This window comes from Podarcis liolepis (assembly GCF_965112155.1).
Source record: "Podarcis liolepis genome assembly, chromosome: 10".
Classification (NCBI taxonomy): Eukaryota; Metazoa; Chordata; class Lepidosauria; order Squamata; family Lacertidae; genus Podarcis; species Podarcis liolepis.
The window spans coordinates 42,817,935-42,835,382 of record NC_139562.1 but is presented as its reverse complement, the minus strand read 5'-3'; the positions used below and the strand labels follow the sequence as shown (position 1 = coordinate 42,835,382).

Genomic DNA, 17,448 nt, shown 5'->3' with positions numbered 1-17,448 from the left:
CTTTCATCTTCTACCCTTCTATTTACTCCTGTAGTGAATTTAGTTAAACCTGGTGGTGTATTTTATATCAAGCTGTGTAGACGAGACCAGTGAACTCAGGGAGTTTGGAAGCAGTGTAACTTTGTTTGGCCCTCACTTCCCACCTTTGCTATGGCCCTTTTTTTGTCTATATCAATGTTATTTACACTGGCTTAATTTACACCAACTGGGCTTTCCCCCAGTCAGTGTAAGAAGATACTCTGGGGCCATCTCAAATGGTGTATCTGGGGGCTGGGATTGCACTGTAAGCAAAGTGAACACAGTGAATATTCAAAGGAATGGATTTGTGCTGAAAAGAAAAAGAAAAGACAGCAGAGTTAATAAGAATGCCTCCCCCACCTGCCTGCCACTGTCCCTCTGTCCCTATCTGCCTGGTACTGAAGGGGTACAGTTAGGGTTACCCCAGAAAGCCCTAAAAACTGTTTGTGAATTCCCCCCCCCCAGCCAGGCCTCGGAGTACACATTTTAAAAACTGCATTTTCCTCTAAGACAAAAAGCATGAGCTAAGCAGTCCTCTCTGTAACAAAAACGCTGTAACAAACTCAGAGCTGAGAACAGTAAAGCTTTCGCTTCCCAGATCCAAGATAACCTTGTCCTGGTACATTGATTTGCAACATACTTCCGGGAACAGAGTCAGAGAACGAAAAGCAACATTTCTATGTAAGAATCTGTGAAGGGGGATGTCAGGACTGGTCGTTGTCCTCTTCAGATCACCACACAAACGCTTCTTGTTCTTTTATAAAACTTTTTATTGCGTATTAACAAAACATTCTTATAAACAGTTCTTAACTATTATTCCTCAGAGTCACTTCTTTCAGATACCTTCTGAGCTCTGCTTCTCCATGACCAGCCACTCTCAAAATGGCGAAGGCGCCTTTCCCTTCGCTTTCCCGCTCTTTTTTCTAACCTCCTGGCTAGAGCTGGCCTGTATCTCCCCTCCTCCGAATCTGAGCTAGAACTTAACCCTTGCCTTTCCTGTGAACAACCGGTCCCTCCCTGTTGTTCCTCTTGCTCCCTTCTATTAGATTCACTGCTCTCCTCCCCCCCTTGGGGAATGCTTTCTCCCTCTGATAAACTGAAAACCTCTAATTCTTCCCTGACAGGGGAGAGGAAAAAAGGGGTTTGAAAAAAGGATAAAAACCTGCTTGTAAAATGTTTTCGGCGCGGCCTGTCTTTTGTGAACTGAATCACTCAGGTGCCTCTGCCCCCCCCCCCATGGCAGAATAAAACGCTCTTTCTCTGGATTAACCCCTTGGTGTCGTTTGGCTCCTTTTGTCTCTGCACAAATCAATGTACCAGGACAAGGTTATCTTGGATCTGGGAAGCGAAAGCTTTACTGTTCTCAGCTCTGAGTTTGTTACAGCATTTTTGTTACAGAGAGGACTGCTTAGCTTATGTTTTTTGTCTTAGAGGAAAATGCAGTTTTTAAAATGTGTACTCCGAGGCCTGGCTGGGGGGGGGGGAGGCAGAATAAAACACTCTTTCTCTGGATTAACCCCTTTGGCTCGTTTGGCTCCTTTTGTCTCTGCTCGGGTGCAACAATTATTCCGACCCATGGATTAATAAGGCTACAGTACATCAGGGGAACTTCCACAATAAAAAAGCCAAGCCTATCTGGACAAGAGATTTTATTAACTAACATGTATCTTACAGTTCCCATCTGCGCTCTGACGCCTAATTGCAGAAAGAACTACTATCTTCCAATGCCCCAATCCCAGGAGGAGGCCATTACCTCCTTCAGTGTAACCAATTCCCTCCTCAAATTAGTCTCTGGCTGGTCTGGTGCCAGTAAGCCAGTAACATTCCTGTGTCGTTCTCTCTTGGTGGGCTTCATTGCTATTGCTGAACTCATCTCCTTCTCTCCCCTTCCCAATGCCGTTTGAAATGGCCCAGTGGAGCCGATGGGAAGCAACAGCACCACCACCACTGCTTCTCCTATCGACTTCAGTTTCTTGAGTGCTCTGCCCGTTGCTTTCAGTGCCTCCAGGGCTGACCATGAGGTCTCAAAGGCAGCGTACCGGACAAAAGGAACACCGTGGTTTCATAGCTGTCAACGTTTCCCTTTTCTTGCGAGGAATCCTATTCGGAAAAAGGGAATCTCCCTTAAAAAAACGGAAACGTTGACAGCCATGCGTGGTTTAGATCCTGCACCACTGTTCAGACGCTAGGAGCAACAGACTGCGAGCCACAGGACACTTGGAACGACCACCATCTTACTCCGCAAGAGTAAATTCGGTTAGAATGGCAGTGCACAGCAGCGATGAGTTGGAGGTAAGTCTAGGAGAAATTCCCTTCGAATTGAACGGAGCTGCAGACACGCGCACAGCATCAGACCAGCACGCGTGGAGAGCGGGGCAGGCTAGGGCTTGATTTGAGCCAAAGCTCGCGAGAGATAAACCCTGGAAGCTGAGGAACAGCAAAAGATCAGAGAACAGAGTAAGGCTAAAATCCTGTACTGTACACGCCTGGTTAGAAATAAGCCCCGCAGAACGCAATGAGGTCGACTTCGGATGAAGCATGCAGCAGACCTCGCGCGCAGACCGTTGAAGGAGAGCAGCCGCGCATGCGCACCCTCCCGCATGCACGCCGGACTGGCGCTTCCGACGTGCGAGGGCGCTGCCGCCGCCATGCCGAGGCTGTGGCCGTGGGTGCTGCTTGGGCTCGTCGCCCTCGACGGCGCGCGCGGGAGGAAGAGGTTTCGGCCGCTGACGTACCCCGGAATTACCAACAAGACCTTTATCGGTCAGTACGTCGACATCCACAATAGGCTTCGCTCCGAAGTGCAGCCCCAGGCCGCCGACATGCTTTACATGGTGTGTGTGCCCGGAATGCGGGCGGGGGGCGGGCGGGGGAAAGCGCTCGAAGGGGAGCTCGCCGCTCGCTCCGCCGCCCTTTCCTCAGGTGCGGAGGAAGGGAAGGCGAGGCAAGCGCTGCTCCGTGTTGCCCACCGCTTTTTAAAATGCGAAAGTCAAAGGCGGGGCGGGGGGGGGGGTAACCAAGTCTGCTCTTGCGGGGCTTCATTGAACCCAGCGACGTGCCTTCTGAAGTGGCTGCTGTGCCTAATTCGCAGGCTGTTGCGGATTTCGGGATTTCGCTGCGGGTATGTTTTCACTACAGTAGGAAGGTACTGGCGTGCTCAGGCCCCCGAACTTCGTGAGAGAGAGCTGTGAGGTAACTCGAGGCCTTGTGTTGTTTGTATTCATTTGCATTTTCCAGGGCTTAGTCCTGGCACGGAAAACATCCCAGCGCTGAAACCTATTAGACAAATGCGCTGGCATAGGCGTGTCCACAAAATGGAAGATAGCAGGGTCCCCATGGATGTGCTCTCCGGGGAGCTGGCTTCTGGCACCAGGCCACTTGGCAGACCATCTCTGAGGTACAAAGATGGCTGCAAAGGTGACATGAAGGCCGGAAGCATCGACCTTGCCATGAGGGAATCCCTTGCAGAGGACCGCAGTGCCTGGAGACAGGCAGCCTAAGTCATGTATCCATAGTAAGGGGGAGAAATGACCGCTGGGAGGAGCGGAGAGAGAAGAAACTCTGTGGTGCATCTCCCATCTGCAGCAGCACAACTGGACGCCTTCATCTGCCCCAGCTGCAACAAAACATGTCTCTCCCGCATCAGACACTGCACTCTTGCAAGAGTTTGACCTCACCCGCAAAAGCTCACTTCTCCATTGTCTCCTGAGACAGATGAATGCCAACCAGTTAAGCTCAGACTGATGTTTGACACACTTTTAATAGTGAAGCTGAGCCAAGAATGGCACCTTCTGTGGGATAGCTATATTGGCAAACAGGAACAAATCGCACCCAAGTTACACTGGGTGAAAGTCTGCCTCTGCTGCATTCAGGAAAAGCATGCCCCCATACCTATGTAAATCTGCACCTTTGTACAACATCTTATGGGTGTTTAGAATTATAGAATTGTAGAGTTGGAACGGATCCAAAGGGTCAACTACTCCAAACCCCTGCAATCTAGGAACCAGCTTATGTCCTGCAGGACCTTCAAATGAAACTACTGTACAAATATTCACCTTCCATTTATGATAAAAGAGAAAATAGGTATTATTTGCTGAGAATAGATTATACTTCAGTTGCTTTGGCAAATGTGTTATTTTGCTGATACATTTTAAAATAATCATAGTGCGTTGCTGATAAATAATAGCAATTATTATAGCACCATCTAAAACAAACTTTTCATTTGGTGACACACTTCTTAGACATGCATTATTACGTGACACAGTAATTCAGTTCAATTAGCAAACCAGAGGTCAAACTACTAAACCCTTTCCAGCCCCAGGAGGAGCACGGGGAACATTTGTGCAACATACCTACACACTGCAGCCGACGCACTAATGTGTTGTGACACACAGTTTGGAAAGGTCTGATCTAAAACATGAGGTGGCAGGTCTATAACCCAGGGGCTTACAATCTGAAAACACACACAAAGGAAATTACAGAGGTAGGAGAGAGAAATACAGTAGAGGCAGCTGTAAGTGTAAAGTATATTAGTTCACTAATATGTGTATTTAGACTTGCCTGTAACGGTAGGATATTGGAACTAGGGAGTTGTTTCAAAAGCTAAAAAGGCTATTCAAAATGTATATCCTGTCATTCTGCTAAATGGCTACAATATGGCTACAAATCTGTTCCATACAGTAAAATCACAGCAAACCCAAATTCATCAAATAGTAAAAATACAATCAAAAATACATTAAATTTAGAACGAAAAAGTAGCAGACAACCTCCTAATTATTTTGTCCTCTGCTTGTTTATTTTAAAGCATTTATGAATCACTTTAATATTTTAAGCTCTCCCAACTGTATACAGAAATACGACATAAAAACAATATCATAAAAACAGTAATTCAGTAGTAACAGGATGCAAGATTACACTTTGTACATGATGGCAGAAGGAAAGACATTGCAGAGAGTGTAAGGGCAATGATGGAAAATGTCTGCTCTTGGGTCACTACCTTGTTAAAGTCTGTTGGGTGCGTTGCCAAGAATAATAATTCCCCAGATCATCTAAGTGAACTTACAGGTCATATACAGTACAGTGGTACCTCGGGTTAAGAACTTAATTCATTCCGGAGGTCCATTCTTAACCTGAAACTGTTCTTAACCTGAAGCACCACTTTAGCTAATGGGGTCTCCCGCTGCTGCTGCACGATTTCTGTTCTCATCCTGAAGCAAAGTTCTTAACCCGAGGTTCTATTTCTGGGTTAGTGGAGTCTGTAACCTGAAGCGTCTGTAACCCGAGGTACCACTGTATAGGGGCAAATGATCTTTAAGGGAACTTGGCCCAAAGCTGTTCAGGATTTAACTTTATATGTTAGTAACAAGATGTTGAAAATAGCCGAGTAGTTGTCAGCTGCCACTACTGTTCTAGGGACTAGGTAGGTATCCTGGTTCTAGACAGTTTAGGGCTTTTGAAATTCTGTATCTTTTAGGCATTTCAAAACAGGTAATATCTGTTTATAAACATCTATTACTTTGAAGCAATCCACTTTCTGAACTCGTGTCAGTGGAATAATCTCTAGGTCTAGACCAGGCTTCCTCAAACTCGGCCCTCCAGATCTTTTTTTAGCCTACCACTCGCATGATCCCTAGCTAGCAGGAGCAGTGGTCAGGGATGATGGGAATTGTAGTCTCAAACCACCTGGAGGGCCAAGTTTGAGGAAGCCTGGTCTAGACTGCTTCCTTTACTACATGCTGCCTTTGGAGCAATGTACTCAAAGTGGTTTACAGTTTAGAACAGAGCATTAAATCTAATAGTTGTGATTCAAAAAGGGGGGGGGAATGGAGAAGGAATAAGAAAATAAGCAGATTCAAATATTAATTCTTGCATAATGTTACATAATATTCTAATAACACTGTATAGTTAATACAAGAAGCAGTTGCCAGTTGTTTCAGGCCTTTCAACTGTCCTCCTTAGAGAAACCTGTCTGGTCTCATCACTTTTTACATTTTGCTAGCTTGTTGAGGCTGCAGTTCTAAACCCACTTACCTGGGAGTTGGTTGGCATCCATCTGTCTTGGGATATAATGGAAGAGTGCGCCTTCCATTGTAGGATATACAGTGGTACCTCCTGTTATGAACTTAATTCGTTCTGGAGATCCATTCGTAACCAGAAACCATGCTTATCCTGAGGCATGCTTTCACGAATGGGGCCTTCTGCTTTGCGTGCGCCTCTGGCGTGCGATTTCCACTTGCATCCCAGGGCAAAGTTTGCTTCTGGGAGCAGCTACTTCTGGGTTAGCAGAGCTCGTAATCTAAAGAGTTTGCAAGGAGGACAGTTTGCAACCGGAGGTATTACTGTACTTCTGAGTAGATTGTGCTGAAGAACAGAGTTTTTCCAGGAAGGCTGGTTGAGACCTCCTACTGTTCTTTTTAGTAATTTTTCTGCTGCTTTGTTTTATTTTTCATTGTGTTATTTTTACTGATAATTGTTTTAAGCCTCTAGTGTTAGGCAATTTGGGATAAGTGGGATGTACATTTTTGAAAGTAAAAACCTTAATACTATACTTTCATCTTTAAAAGTTAAGCTCTTGAAAATTTAACTCTCATGTAGTTCAGCTCTAGTTAGCAAATCCCATGGGGGCTTTGGCTGTTAGGGCTCTCTTCAAGCAATGATGATCATCAGAGCTTCAGAGTGCCTTGTAAAGAGCTTTGTAGGTCCTGCTAATCAGTGGTAAGTACAAATGGTTTTTGGGTTCAGGTGCAACTCTCCCTGCCTGAACCCAAATGCCATAAATGAGCATGGCTTAGCTGGTTTTGGCTGATCAAATGGGGAGGCCTGGAGGACCTCAGTAACCCTGTCCTAAATTAATATGCATAAGTGCTTGAGTTGCTATGATACTGTTGACTAGATAATGCCAAGTTTCAGGATGAAACCAACTTAGACTGCAATCTATACCTACTTGTCTTGGCATATGCCCCATTGAACTCAACAGGACTTACTTCTGAGGATATTATGTACAGTATAAGATTGTTCTGCTTTAAGTTCTTGATCCAAATAAATATTTGCATAATGTTTGCAGTTCTGTTGAAATGTGGATGTGGAAACCTAGCCAGATGGGTGGGGCATAATAGTAATAATAAATTTATAGTCACTAGTAGGAGTTAGCTAATGAAAATGTAATTTAAAAAATGCATTGTATATTTCTTGTATCCTGCAGACATGGGATCTAGCTTTAGCTAGAACTGCTAGAGCATGGGGACAGAAATGTATTTTTCAACATAACCATTTTATGAAGGAAAAAGGAGCTGGCCATCCTGATCCTAAACTTCATCCAGTGGGAGAAAATATATGGTTTGGACCTGCCCGCAGAGTGCCATTTAATTCTTCTATTGCCATCTATTCATGGTACTCGGATAAAGATTTCTATAATTACCAGGACAATTCGTGTTCACAAGTATGCAGACATTATAAACAGGTAACTTCTGTTCTCAGTTAAGATAATCTTAAAACATCAAGAAACATTGATCACTTAAGACAGCAAGTACATGAAGTGACTGTTATAATGGTGCTATATCATACTTTTTAAAGTAATCTGAAGGCTATCACATTTAGTTATAATATCCATTTAGTTATAAATGACATTGGATATTGAATTTATAACTAATGTCATGATGTCAGGATGCCAGTACCTTAGGGATCACCTCTCCCCATATGAATCAACCATGACCCTGTGATCATCATCTGAAGTTCTTCTTCATGTACCTCCTCCGCAAGAGGTCTGGAGGGTGGCATCATATGATCAGGCCTTTTCTGCATTGGCTCCCCATTTATGGAATGCTCTTTCCAGGGAAGCTCGGCTGGCACCTTCTTTGCATATCTTTAGGCGCCAGGCAAAAATGTTTCTCTATAACCGGGCCTTCAGCTGATTAATATTCCTTGGCCTTTCAAATGTATTTGTGGGAGTTGGGGTTTGTTCTGGTTTTGGTTTTATGGTGTATTTTGTGTTCTCATTTTGTGTTTTTATCTTGTGAACCACCCTGTTATCTTCGGATGAAGGGCAGTACACAAATTTAAATCATCAACATCATCATCCAAAGAAGCACTACCTGATGAGAAGAGGTAGAATGGGACTTTCCCATCCCCTTTGCACCTAAGCCACCTGAAAAACCTCTACTGAAGTGGGTCGAGAAATCCTACTGAATGGAGTGGACTGTGGCACAGGGGAAGATGAGATTACTAAAAATCAGGCACCTTCCAAGAGAGAAATTCTCATTCACAGAATATTTCTCTGCCTGGTTTTCAGCACCTTGTCTACTAGAGCCCCTTTCAGTTCCCCATGTCATAGCCCACCCTACTCAGTAGGGTCCCCCAACCCCTCCAAAGAGGATTTGAGGAAATTGCGACCTGGTGATGATTGTTGCTGGGAGAAAGACTGGTGGAAATCACCTTGTCCTGGCTCTAGTCTGCTTCCAAGTCATAGAATGGTAGAAATTAATGTAGAGATCATTTCTAAAATTTCTGAATATATTTTTGTCAACTTCAGTTTTAATAAGATTATATAATTTTAATGAAATTATATAATTTTAATGGAATTATATAATTTTAATGAGATTATATAAATTGCAAGAATTATAGCTTTCATCAAAGTATATAAATTGCAAGATGTATAGTTCAAGATGCTGGAAGCTCCTTGAAATATCTGTAAAAACTTTGGATCTTCCCCTTTCCAAGCCCCATGGGCACCCAAGTTATTTATTTATTTATTTATTTATTTATTTATTTATGAATGAATCAATGAATGAATGAATGAATGATGCTTTTGTACCACTTTTCTTTTGGAATACACAAAGCAGCATACAATATTAAAACAAATAATAAAACAACATCAAGCGGCAGCAAAGGACCCTTGCTTACAGGAGATATAGGATAGCTACACGTGGAGTCACTGTGCTGTGCCAGTACCTGCCTTCGATGCAGCAATGTGGTGGCTTGGATCTGTACTTGATTTGTGTATTGGAAGGATTAGTTTGCTTTAATCACTCAGGCTTTGCACCTGCAAGGCATGAATGATGATTGAAGGTTAGCCCTGTATATCCTAAAATGCTCTCTCATCCCTTATATACCCAGCCAATCACTGCACTCTGCAGGAGAGGGCTTTATGTATATGCCGCCTCATGAGGAGATCCACTCCATATGATGTAGGAATTGGGCCTTTAGTGTGGTGTCACCTATCCATTGGAACTTCCTTCTGCTGCATATGAGACATGCCATTTCTATTATCTTTTCTGAATCCATGCTGCACAAATATTCAAGGTTTTGTTTGGCCAGCACTCTGTACAAGTTGGATCCACTCTAAAGGTGAATGGTAATGTACATTCTTGCAAACAGAACAGAAGAAGCAAAGCTTGGTTTAAGCTTGCTGCTTTCAAGCAATACACATGGGATGGAGAGGAACGCATAATTATGCACCTGCACCGTTTGCCACTTCTGAGAAGCATATACTTTCATTCGGTCGTTAATCAGCCCCCTTCTGAATAAAATGGTCCATCATGTTTTAAATCATCTTATCATTAACATTTAGTACAAGTCAGTTACCTCTGGTCACCCGAGCACCTTGTTTTGATTGGCTCAAGGCACTCCTGAGACCTCCCAGTCAGGCAGAAACCTGTTCTCTCTGCTGTAACTCAGTACCTGTGCCTATTGGCATGCCATATCTATTCTGTCTTGCTTCATCTTCAGTCTTAATCCTTTGTCTCTCAGGAACCCTCTCTCTTAAGGAAACCTAGTCTTTAAAATACCATTTCATTCAGTCTTCCCTATGGGAGGCTGCTCCACAATCCTTGGCACCCAAACTTCTCCCTGAAAACAGAAATGTCCAGTTGTAGCTATTTTCTGCCTTGTATCCTCTTCACTGTACCCTTTCATCTTATCTGTGTTTTGTTGTTTTATTTGTCGTGGTTACTGCCTCTTGAGGTGGGGTAAAGAATCTTTTTCAGCCTAAGGCCCACATTCTGGATGCTACATACTACACACCGGTGCTGGGTGGGACCAGAGGCAAAAATGGGCAGAGCAAAGGCTATGAATTTTACCTTCATACCATAAACCACATTCCAGCCACACAAACGCCTGAGTTTTGTGCACTCCCATATCTCCGTCCTCAGTCGTGGCAAGCAAGAGACATTATCAAAGTTCACAAACACATTTCAGCCTGGCAAAAGCACTAGAGGAGGGAGCGGAGCAGGGTTTAGTGGTGTGGCCTAGGGAGAGGGGATGTGGCATATGGAGGGCCCTCCTGTAAATCTTGATATCCTTCTGTCTTTGTATGGTCCAGACCCAGCTTTTTGTTTTGTTTTTAGTTTTGCCCAAAGCTTTGAGCTTTTTTTGTAAGATCTAGAAGAGGAAGTAGTTTCTGAGCTATTTTTAAGGAAATTCGCCAAAATCTACACTTCCAACATGTGTTGCCATATGTCCAGATTTTCCCAAACATTAAAGCGATTTCCACCCAGACACTGTTTCCGATGGCTGAATTCCGGCAATGTCCGGGAAATTCTGAACGTATGACAACCCTTGTCTGTATAATAGAAGTATAATCTGTTGGTCAAGGGAATGTGGATTTAGATGCCCCGTGTATAATCTTGTGATAACTAACAATATTTTTCATGGGTTTAGCCAGGATTTTTTGGGGGGGAGGGGGGCAGAACTGACATGATTGGTCAGTTAGCTAAGTATTTCTATTGTTTTACTTGAAGGGGGGGAGCAGCTGTCCACCCCCACTCCCCTTGGCTAGGCTCATGATCTTTTTATCCTGTAATTTTTGTTCAAGCCACAACACAGTATTACTTATTGACTGCAATTTTGGCAGTGTAAATAAATAAATATTACTCTGTATTAACCCAAATTGGGAATTGGCTGTCTTTGCTAATTCCACCAAATAATTGAGTGGAAATACCATGTAGCAGCCTCTGTGGCAGGTAACAATCCCTAGATTGAAGATCATCAATAATGCATACACCTGTTGTAGGCAGATCCCGTATGTAACTTTTAGGGGACACAGATAGGCTGATAAGGTTCAGCTGGTGAAGGCCGATCCACTGCAGGATGTTGCTGTGACCTAAGAGAAGTTCCTTTCCACCAGCGAAGGCACTTCTGCCACATCCTGACCCCAAAGACGAAAACCATTCACAGTTCTTTGTTCTGAAAACTGGAGGATTTGTACTAAATCTCTAAAGCCTAAATACCTGGACTTGGTAACTATTAACACAAATTGTACCTTTCTTTGTAAAATAAAATCTGCTCCCCCCCCCCCCCAGGTTGTTCGGGCTTCTACTTATAAGGTTGGCTGTGCTGTTGTTTTCTGTCGTAGACTTGATCGACATAGAAATACTGAATATTTCGTTTGCAATTATGGTCCGACGTAAGTTAACAAATGTTTAAGAGAATAAGAGATAAACCCAGCCAGTGACCTAAGAAGTGTAGGATTTTAGGTGATTTTTTCATTGACTGTGCTCAAAGTGGCTGTGTAACTTTTCTAAGGCTTTGGTATTTTATTTAGCTTAAGTACTGTAAATATTTAAGGAGGGAGTCCTATGAATAGATAGCTGAGTATAAGTTTTATTGGACCTAATAGGGCTCACTTCTTCATAGACATATATAGGATTTGGCTGTAAGTGTCCAATTTTTTTTCATAAAGGAGTGCTGGTAGATATTAAGCAAATAAGTGTTTCTGAAGTACATAGAATTAAATGTACATGTTATTTGTCTTGCACTTAATTCAAATTTAATTTTAAATCGGTGATGGCTTCTTAAAAGAATCACACTGGGGGGAAAAAAGAGGCTCAGAAGTTCACATTGCAGACCCCCCACATAAGCAATTACTCATAGGGGTTGAAGTTCATGTAGTCATTACTGAACTGATCAAGGTTGCAGTGCAGTGGTTGGCCTCTTTGCTGTAACTTTAAAGGTCACATTTGGCAGTCCTAAATATTCTCTTCACAGATTTATTAGTTGTGTATATATCACAGTCTATATCTAATCCACAGCATAGGACTGTTCAACTATTCTAACTCAGGAAAATCCACTGTATAACCTAATATTTTTTAGTTGATGCCTCAACGCATAGGCAGTTTATTTGTTACAACTAAATAATTAACCGTATTTTTCGCTCTATAAGACGCACCAGACCACAAGACGCACCTAGTTTTTGGAGGAGGAAAACAAGAAAAAAAATATTCTGAATCTCAGAAGCCAGAACAGCAAGAGGGATTGCTACGCAGTGAAAGCAGCAATCCTTCTTCCTGTTCTGGCTTCTGGGATAGCTGCGCAGCCTGCATTCGCTCCATAAGACGCACACACATTTCCCCTTACTTTTTAGGAGGGAAAAAGTCTTATAGAGCAAAAAAAACGGTATATTCAAAATAGCTTGCCCTTTAGTCTTCAGTTTAGCTTGTGAGTTGAGTACCTTATTACATTCTGGAAATTATGCTCCTTAGTGACACCTACCCTTCAAGACCTTACAAAACAGGACAGCCCTGTAGTGCATGCCCAGAAGGAGACACTTGTCAAGACCATCTCTGTAGTAAGTACAGATCTGAGTAAAATGAACATTCATGAAAGGCTTTCTCACGCACATATGTATATATTTCTATTAACTTTAAAGCAATACGAGCTTCTCTTGTGTGTACATATGTATGTATATGCATGTGTCTATGTGTGTGTATGCACACACATATATATTTCTGTTAAGTTCAAGTCATGGAACTTAGAGCAAGGCAGGTTTGGTTGTCAAAGCAAACAATCTGCAAGACCTGGAAGGAAACCCAATCTTTTAAATACATTGTAGTAAATGGCTGCAATTTCACAACACTGTGAAAAAGTAAAGTGCTGCCCTATTCCAATGGGAAGAAAGCCTGCCTCCCAATCTAATACTGTATGTCTTAGATTCTGCTAGGAAGAACTCAAAAGGGGGGGGGGAATCCCACTCCCTTCCCCCAAAAGATCCATGTATTTTTATACCTCATATCATAATGATAGAATTGTGCTACACAATTGTACAAAATCCAGCTTCAAGGTTCCAACAATTTTACATCCTTGTCTACAGTAGTGTGACAATGGTGTCAGACAATGCAGTCACAGGCATTGCACTACCACAGATTTGCTTACACAACTCATAATCTATGGAGATGCTTTCAGGCTGTATCCTGACTTCTTTGTTAATTCGTGCCTAATTAAAGTTCAAGAGTTTGGAGATGAGTTGATTTTTACCAAATACCGTATTTTTCACCCTATAGGGCGCACCGGCCCATAGGGCGCACTTATATTTTGGGGGGGGGGAATAAAGAAAAAAATCCCCCCCGAGCCCCAAAGAGCAAAGAAGCCATGACAGCGAGCGGGACCTCGCCATCGCTTGCGGGGCTGGGGGCAGGGGAAGCCCAAGCTTCCCCAGCCCCCAGAACGGGTCCGGGAGCGAAGGCGAGGTTGCGCAACCTCACCATTGCTCCCGGAGCTTGCCAGACTGGGGGGATAGCTTCCTGAAGCCTGGAGAGCGAGAGGGGTTGGTGCGCACCGACCCCTCTTGCTCTCCAGGCTTCAGCGAAAGCCTGCATTCGCCCCATAGGACGCACACACATTTCCCCTTGATTTTTGGAGGGGGAAAGTGCGTCCTATAGGGCGAAAAATACGGTAAATGATTGTGTCATACACTGATGATTGCACATTCTGGATGCTGAAATTCTGTAGAAATGCTATGAGTTACCTGCCGCGCTCTGACTGAAAACAAGTAAAACCCATTGATAATATATTAATATTGTGAAACAGGTTTCTCCACTAGTTATAATGCTACTTTTCTCCTTGTGCAGGAAATTCAAGTCGTGACAAAATATACATCAAGCGTATGTATTACAATTAAATTATATAGCTCAAGTTTACATTTAAAATGACATTTTCGCCTAGTAAAAATATGTTTGTTTGTTTTAAATAGGCTATTCACGATGGTATCCTCCATGGGAACACAAGCTTATATGTGATGACTCCTGTATTGTACTTGCAGTTTTAAGGCCATTACTAACACTTCTAGCATTTGTTACTGTTTACTGTTTACAGAAATGTTATCCAGATTTAATGCTGCAAACAGAAACTGTATGAGATGCATATAACACAAAACATTATCCTTAATATCTAAGACTCATATGTACATGGATGTTTATGTTTTTAAAAATAGATTTGGTTAATTACATTGTTTTATATATTTTCAATTTAATAAAATTATTAAAAAGTTTATTGTTTCATTTTAATGACTTGGGGATATTTTTAAAAGCAGAAAAATGAATACTAATATTTTGTGTGTGTCAGTGTGCAATATTATGGGTTTTACTGATCCGTAGAAACCTGTATCTGGAATTGCCGTTCTTTTATTGCTCACTTTTTCTAGAGCAGTCCAGTTCTTTTCATGTTATCCCCCGAAGTTCTTTGCAGGCTTTTTTCTTCATGTATGTCTGTTTTGGCACACAAAACACTACAAGGGTTTTTCTGAAGACTTGTGCCTTTAAATTAAACACTTCTTTACAAATTCAGCCCACTTTATTGCTACGTTTTGTTTCTAGCTGGGATATTAAGTATAGGCTACCTGTTGATTACCCTGTGGATCAACTCACATTGTTTTCAACATAAATGAAAAGAGGAACTTGGTAACTAATCCTCACTTCATCAACCTTGGCTGGAGTACATTTTGGTTCCCAAACACCGCAAACCTAGAAGTGATTGTTCCGGTTTACAAACTTTTTTTGGAACCGAAACGTCCAATGGGGCTTCCATGGCTTCTGATTGGCTGCAGGAGCTTCCTGCAGCCAATCAGAAGCCACCATTTGGTTTGCGAACGTTTTGGAAGTTGAACGGACTTCCGGAACGGATTCCGTTTAACTTCCAAGGTATGACTGTAGAGGATTCCTACGCATGCACAGAAGTGTACCAGAAACTCCTACTGGGCAATTCAAAGTGGTTATTCAAAGGGTAATTAACAGGCTATTCATCTGCAGGGATGAACAGCAAACAATAAAACTAGCTACATTTTTAAACCATATACTTTAAATTGGCGTTACCACAGATCTTTGCTTAATGGGATTCTACATGTAAGTAAATACCATAAGAAAAACTTGTCTATGGAAGAGTGCATTGCGTTAATTAGTGTACTGTTTTAATTCCATTTCCAGTTAATTGTGATAAAGCAATACCTTAGACACAAAGTGTGGAAGCAACCCAGGGCTTGAACAGTAAAATCTGCAGGGTTAATCAAGTGAGCCCCTGCACGTGCAGAAAACTCTTCAGGTGCAGAAAGAAACAAAAATGTACACCTTCAACCCTTGCAACTGACAGGTAGTAGGAAGACTGCGGAGTAGCCAGGCCTGGTATACACGTGTTTCCCTAGCCTGCTGAGCAGTGTCTCCAGCTTACTGTACTTCGTATGCTGGTTCAAGGCGCTGAACTCGGGAGCCTTCAGCTGAGGAACACACATCAGATATGGGAACAGCTCCTCCTAGTCCTTACACATTGGCCAGTGCAAGCCCACACTGAATAAATATAGTTACCATGGGACAAAAATGTCTATAATTGGGATAGGGTCTAAACCAGGTTGCATGCACTCCTAGTACTGACAAGATGACTGACAAGAGCTTTTTCAGCAACTCAGCCATTGTGTTCATCTTATTTGACTATTACAATGCTGAGCTGGGGAATATCAGTGGATTTGTGACCTCACAAATGTGAGGCCTTGGTCACAGCCTTCGATAAGCCAGCAGTAACTTCTTTGGGGTGGGGGGAGGGAGATATAGTCTCACTCCATTGGCGTCTTAAGTCTGAGTCCTCTTTAGAACTAGGCCAAATGTTCTTCTAAATAAGTCACGTTTCTCTTTCTGTCTGGCAGGAGTGCTGGCCAAACAGCTTCCCCATACTGCAGAAGGGCCTGAATATGGGAAAGTGCTTCTTCAAAGGAAGAATCTAATGTAGGATTTAAACAATATTTTACTTGTGTATTCTTCTATGGGAAGAATCCACTTCATATTTTGTTTGGAGGAAGTCCTATTCAAATGAGTGAGATCTATATAGCCAGAGTGCTTTAGGGCCAGTTCACACAAGAATGGTTCTAAATTCAGCCCACAATCTTAAAAACCAAACAACCAATTCAGTGTTTCTCCTTTAAGTTCTACAATTCCCAAAACATTGCATGTGGGCATTTGGAGCTCCAACAGGGTTTAAGAAAGTTAAAGGTGGCTTGACAAACCACCACTGTCTTGCTCAGTTGGTAGAGCATGATACTACTACTACTACTACTACTACTACTACTACTACTATTCCTGTTAATCTCAGGGTTGTGGGTTCAAATCCCATGTTGAGCAAAAGATTCCTGCGTTGCAGGCGGTTGGACTAGATTACAAATTCTATGATTCTATGAAACATACCTCCATCTTCTCTGGATAAGCCCTTAATTAATTGCACCCTGTCTCAGAATTGGTCCTAGCTTGCTATACACCAGAAACATTTTTTATTCATCAGATTAAAATGCTGTATCTGGGCTTCCCTGTTTTGGTTTTGTTTCAACACACATGTTAAAGAAACCACTTCCTGTACACTTGTTTCAGAATACTGATGCAACTCTTTCCTGCTGTTTTTAAAAAATATGTTTGAAGTACAAGTGATCAGTTTTCCAAAATATACACCTTGTATTTAATTAGTTTCACTAATCTGGAATTGAATCTTTTGCCCATTAATGTATTGTTGTGGTTGTATTACTGCCAGACACATTTGGGACTGGTGTGCAAATGCCTAGACAGTATGTGATCACTATCTTTCTTGTATTTCTGTCTGTCTATATTAATGTGGTCTGGGGATCCTATGCTAAGATACTAGTTGATACCTATGCTTTCTACACTTCATAATACTTGAACACTAATAATTGAAAACAAACTTCCCAACAATATTAACAGTGATGCCAGTGGAGGCTCTTCCACACTAGAGCTGGTGTAGCACAGCTCTGCCAAGAAGAATGTCAGACATTAACTACCCCCCCTCCAAAAAAACCCCATCAAATCCACACGCTCCATTGTTAGCAGACCTCTATTAATCCAGAAAGCTACAATTGTTAAACCATTCTGTGTAGTTCTATAGGGTGAATAGAGGTCTCCCTAATATCTCGCAGCACCCTTAACAAACTACAGCTGTCATGCTTCTTTGCAGGGAAGCCATGACTGTGATATGATAATGCTTTAAAGGTGTAGTGCAGATGGGCCCTTAGTTGTGTCCTACGTATCCATAAACCTGCTGCTTAAGTGTCCATTGTTTGTTTGCATGGAAGAGAATGGGGAGAAAACCTGAACAAGTTGCCATGCCTCTGTGATCCCATGGGCCACTCCTACATGACTTACTAGCAGTTCTGGCAGGTCCAATGGGCATCAACTG

General features: G+C 42.5%; 1 protein-coding gene and 1 long non-coding RNA gene across 2 annotated transcripts; both read left to right on the top strand.

The window, feature by feature from the left end:
- Positions 1–419: 419 nt before the first annotated feature.
- LOC310687433 lies at positions 420–1,287 on the top strand. Its single transcript, XR_014516425.1, has 2 exons — positions 420–721; positions 1,148–1,287. It is a non-coding gene; the product is annotated as an uncharacterized lncRNA (long non-coding RNA).
- Positions 1,288–2,603: 1,316 nt separating this feature from the next.
- Positions 2,604–14,274, top strand: LOC310687716 (GLIPR1-like protein 1). The gene is made up of 6 exons (XM_083463175.1): positions 2,604–2,852; positions 7,220–7,477; positions 11,313–11,416; positions 12,492–12,577; positions 13,857–13,889; positions 13,979–14,274. The coding sequence occupies exons 1-6, from the start codon at positions 2,619–2,621 to the stop codon at positions 14,140–14,142; spliced, it is 879 nt and encodes a 292-aa protein (XP_083319301.1). The 5' UTR covers positions 2,604–2,618; the 3' UTR covers positions 14,143–14,274.
- Positions 14,275–17,448: the final 3,174 nt, after the last annotated feature.

What these genes read in the sequence shown, in the direction of transcription:
- LOC310687716 (XM_083463175.1), top strand. Translation starts at nt 2,619, where the DNA reads ATGCACGCCGGACTGGCGCTTCCGACGTGCGAGGGCGCTGCCGCCGCC. An exon ending in CCGCCGACATGCTTTACATG is followed by an intron (nt 2,853 to 7,219) that starts GTGTGTGTGCCC and finishes TGTATCCTGCAG; the next exon opens with ACATGGGATCTAGCTTTAGC. An exon ending in TGACAAAATATACATCAAGC is followed by an intron (nt 13,890 to 13,978) that starts GTATGTATTACA and finishes TGTTTTAAATAG; the next exon opens with GCTATTCACGATGGTATCCT.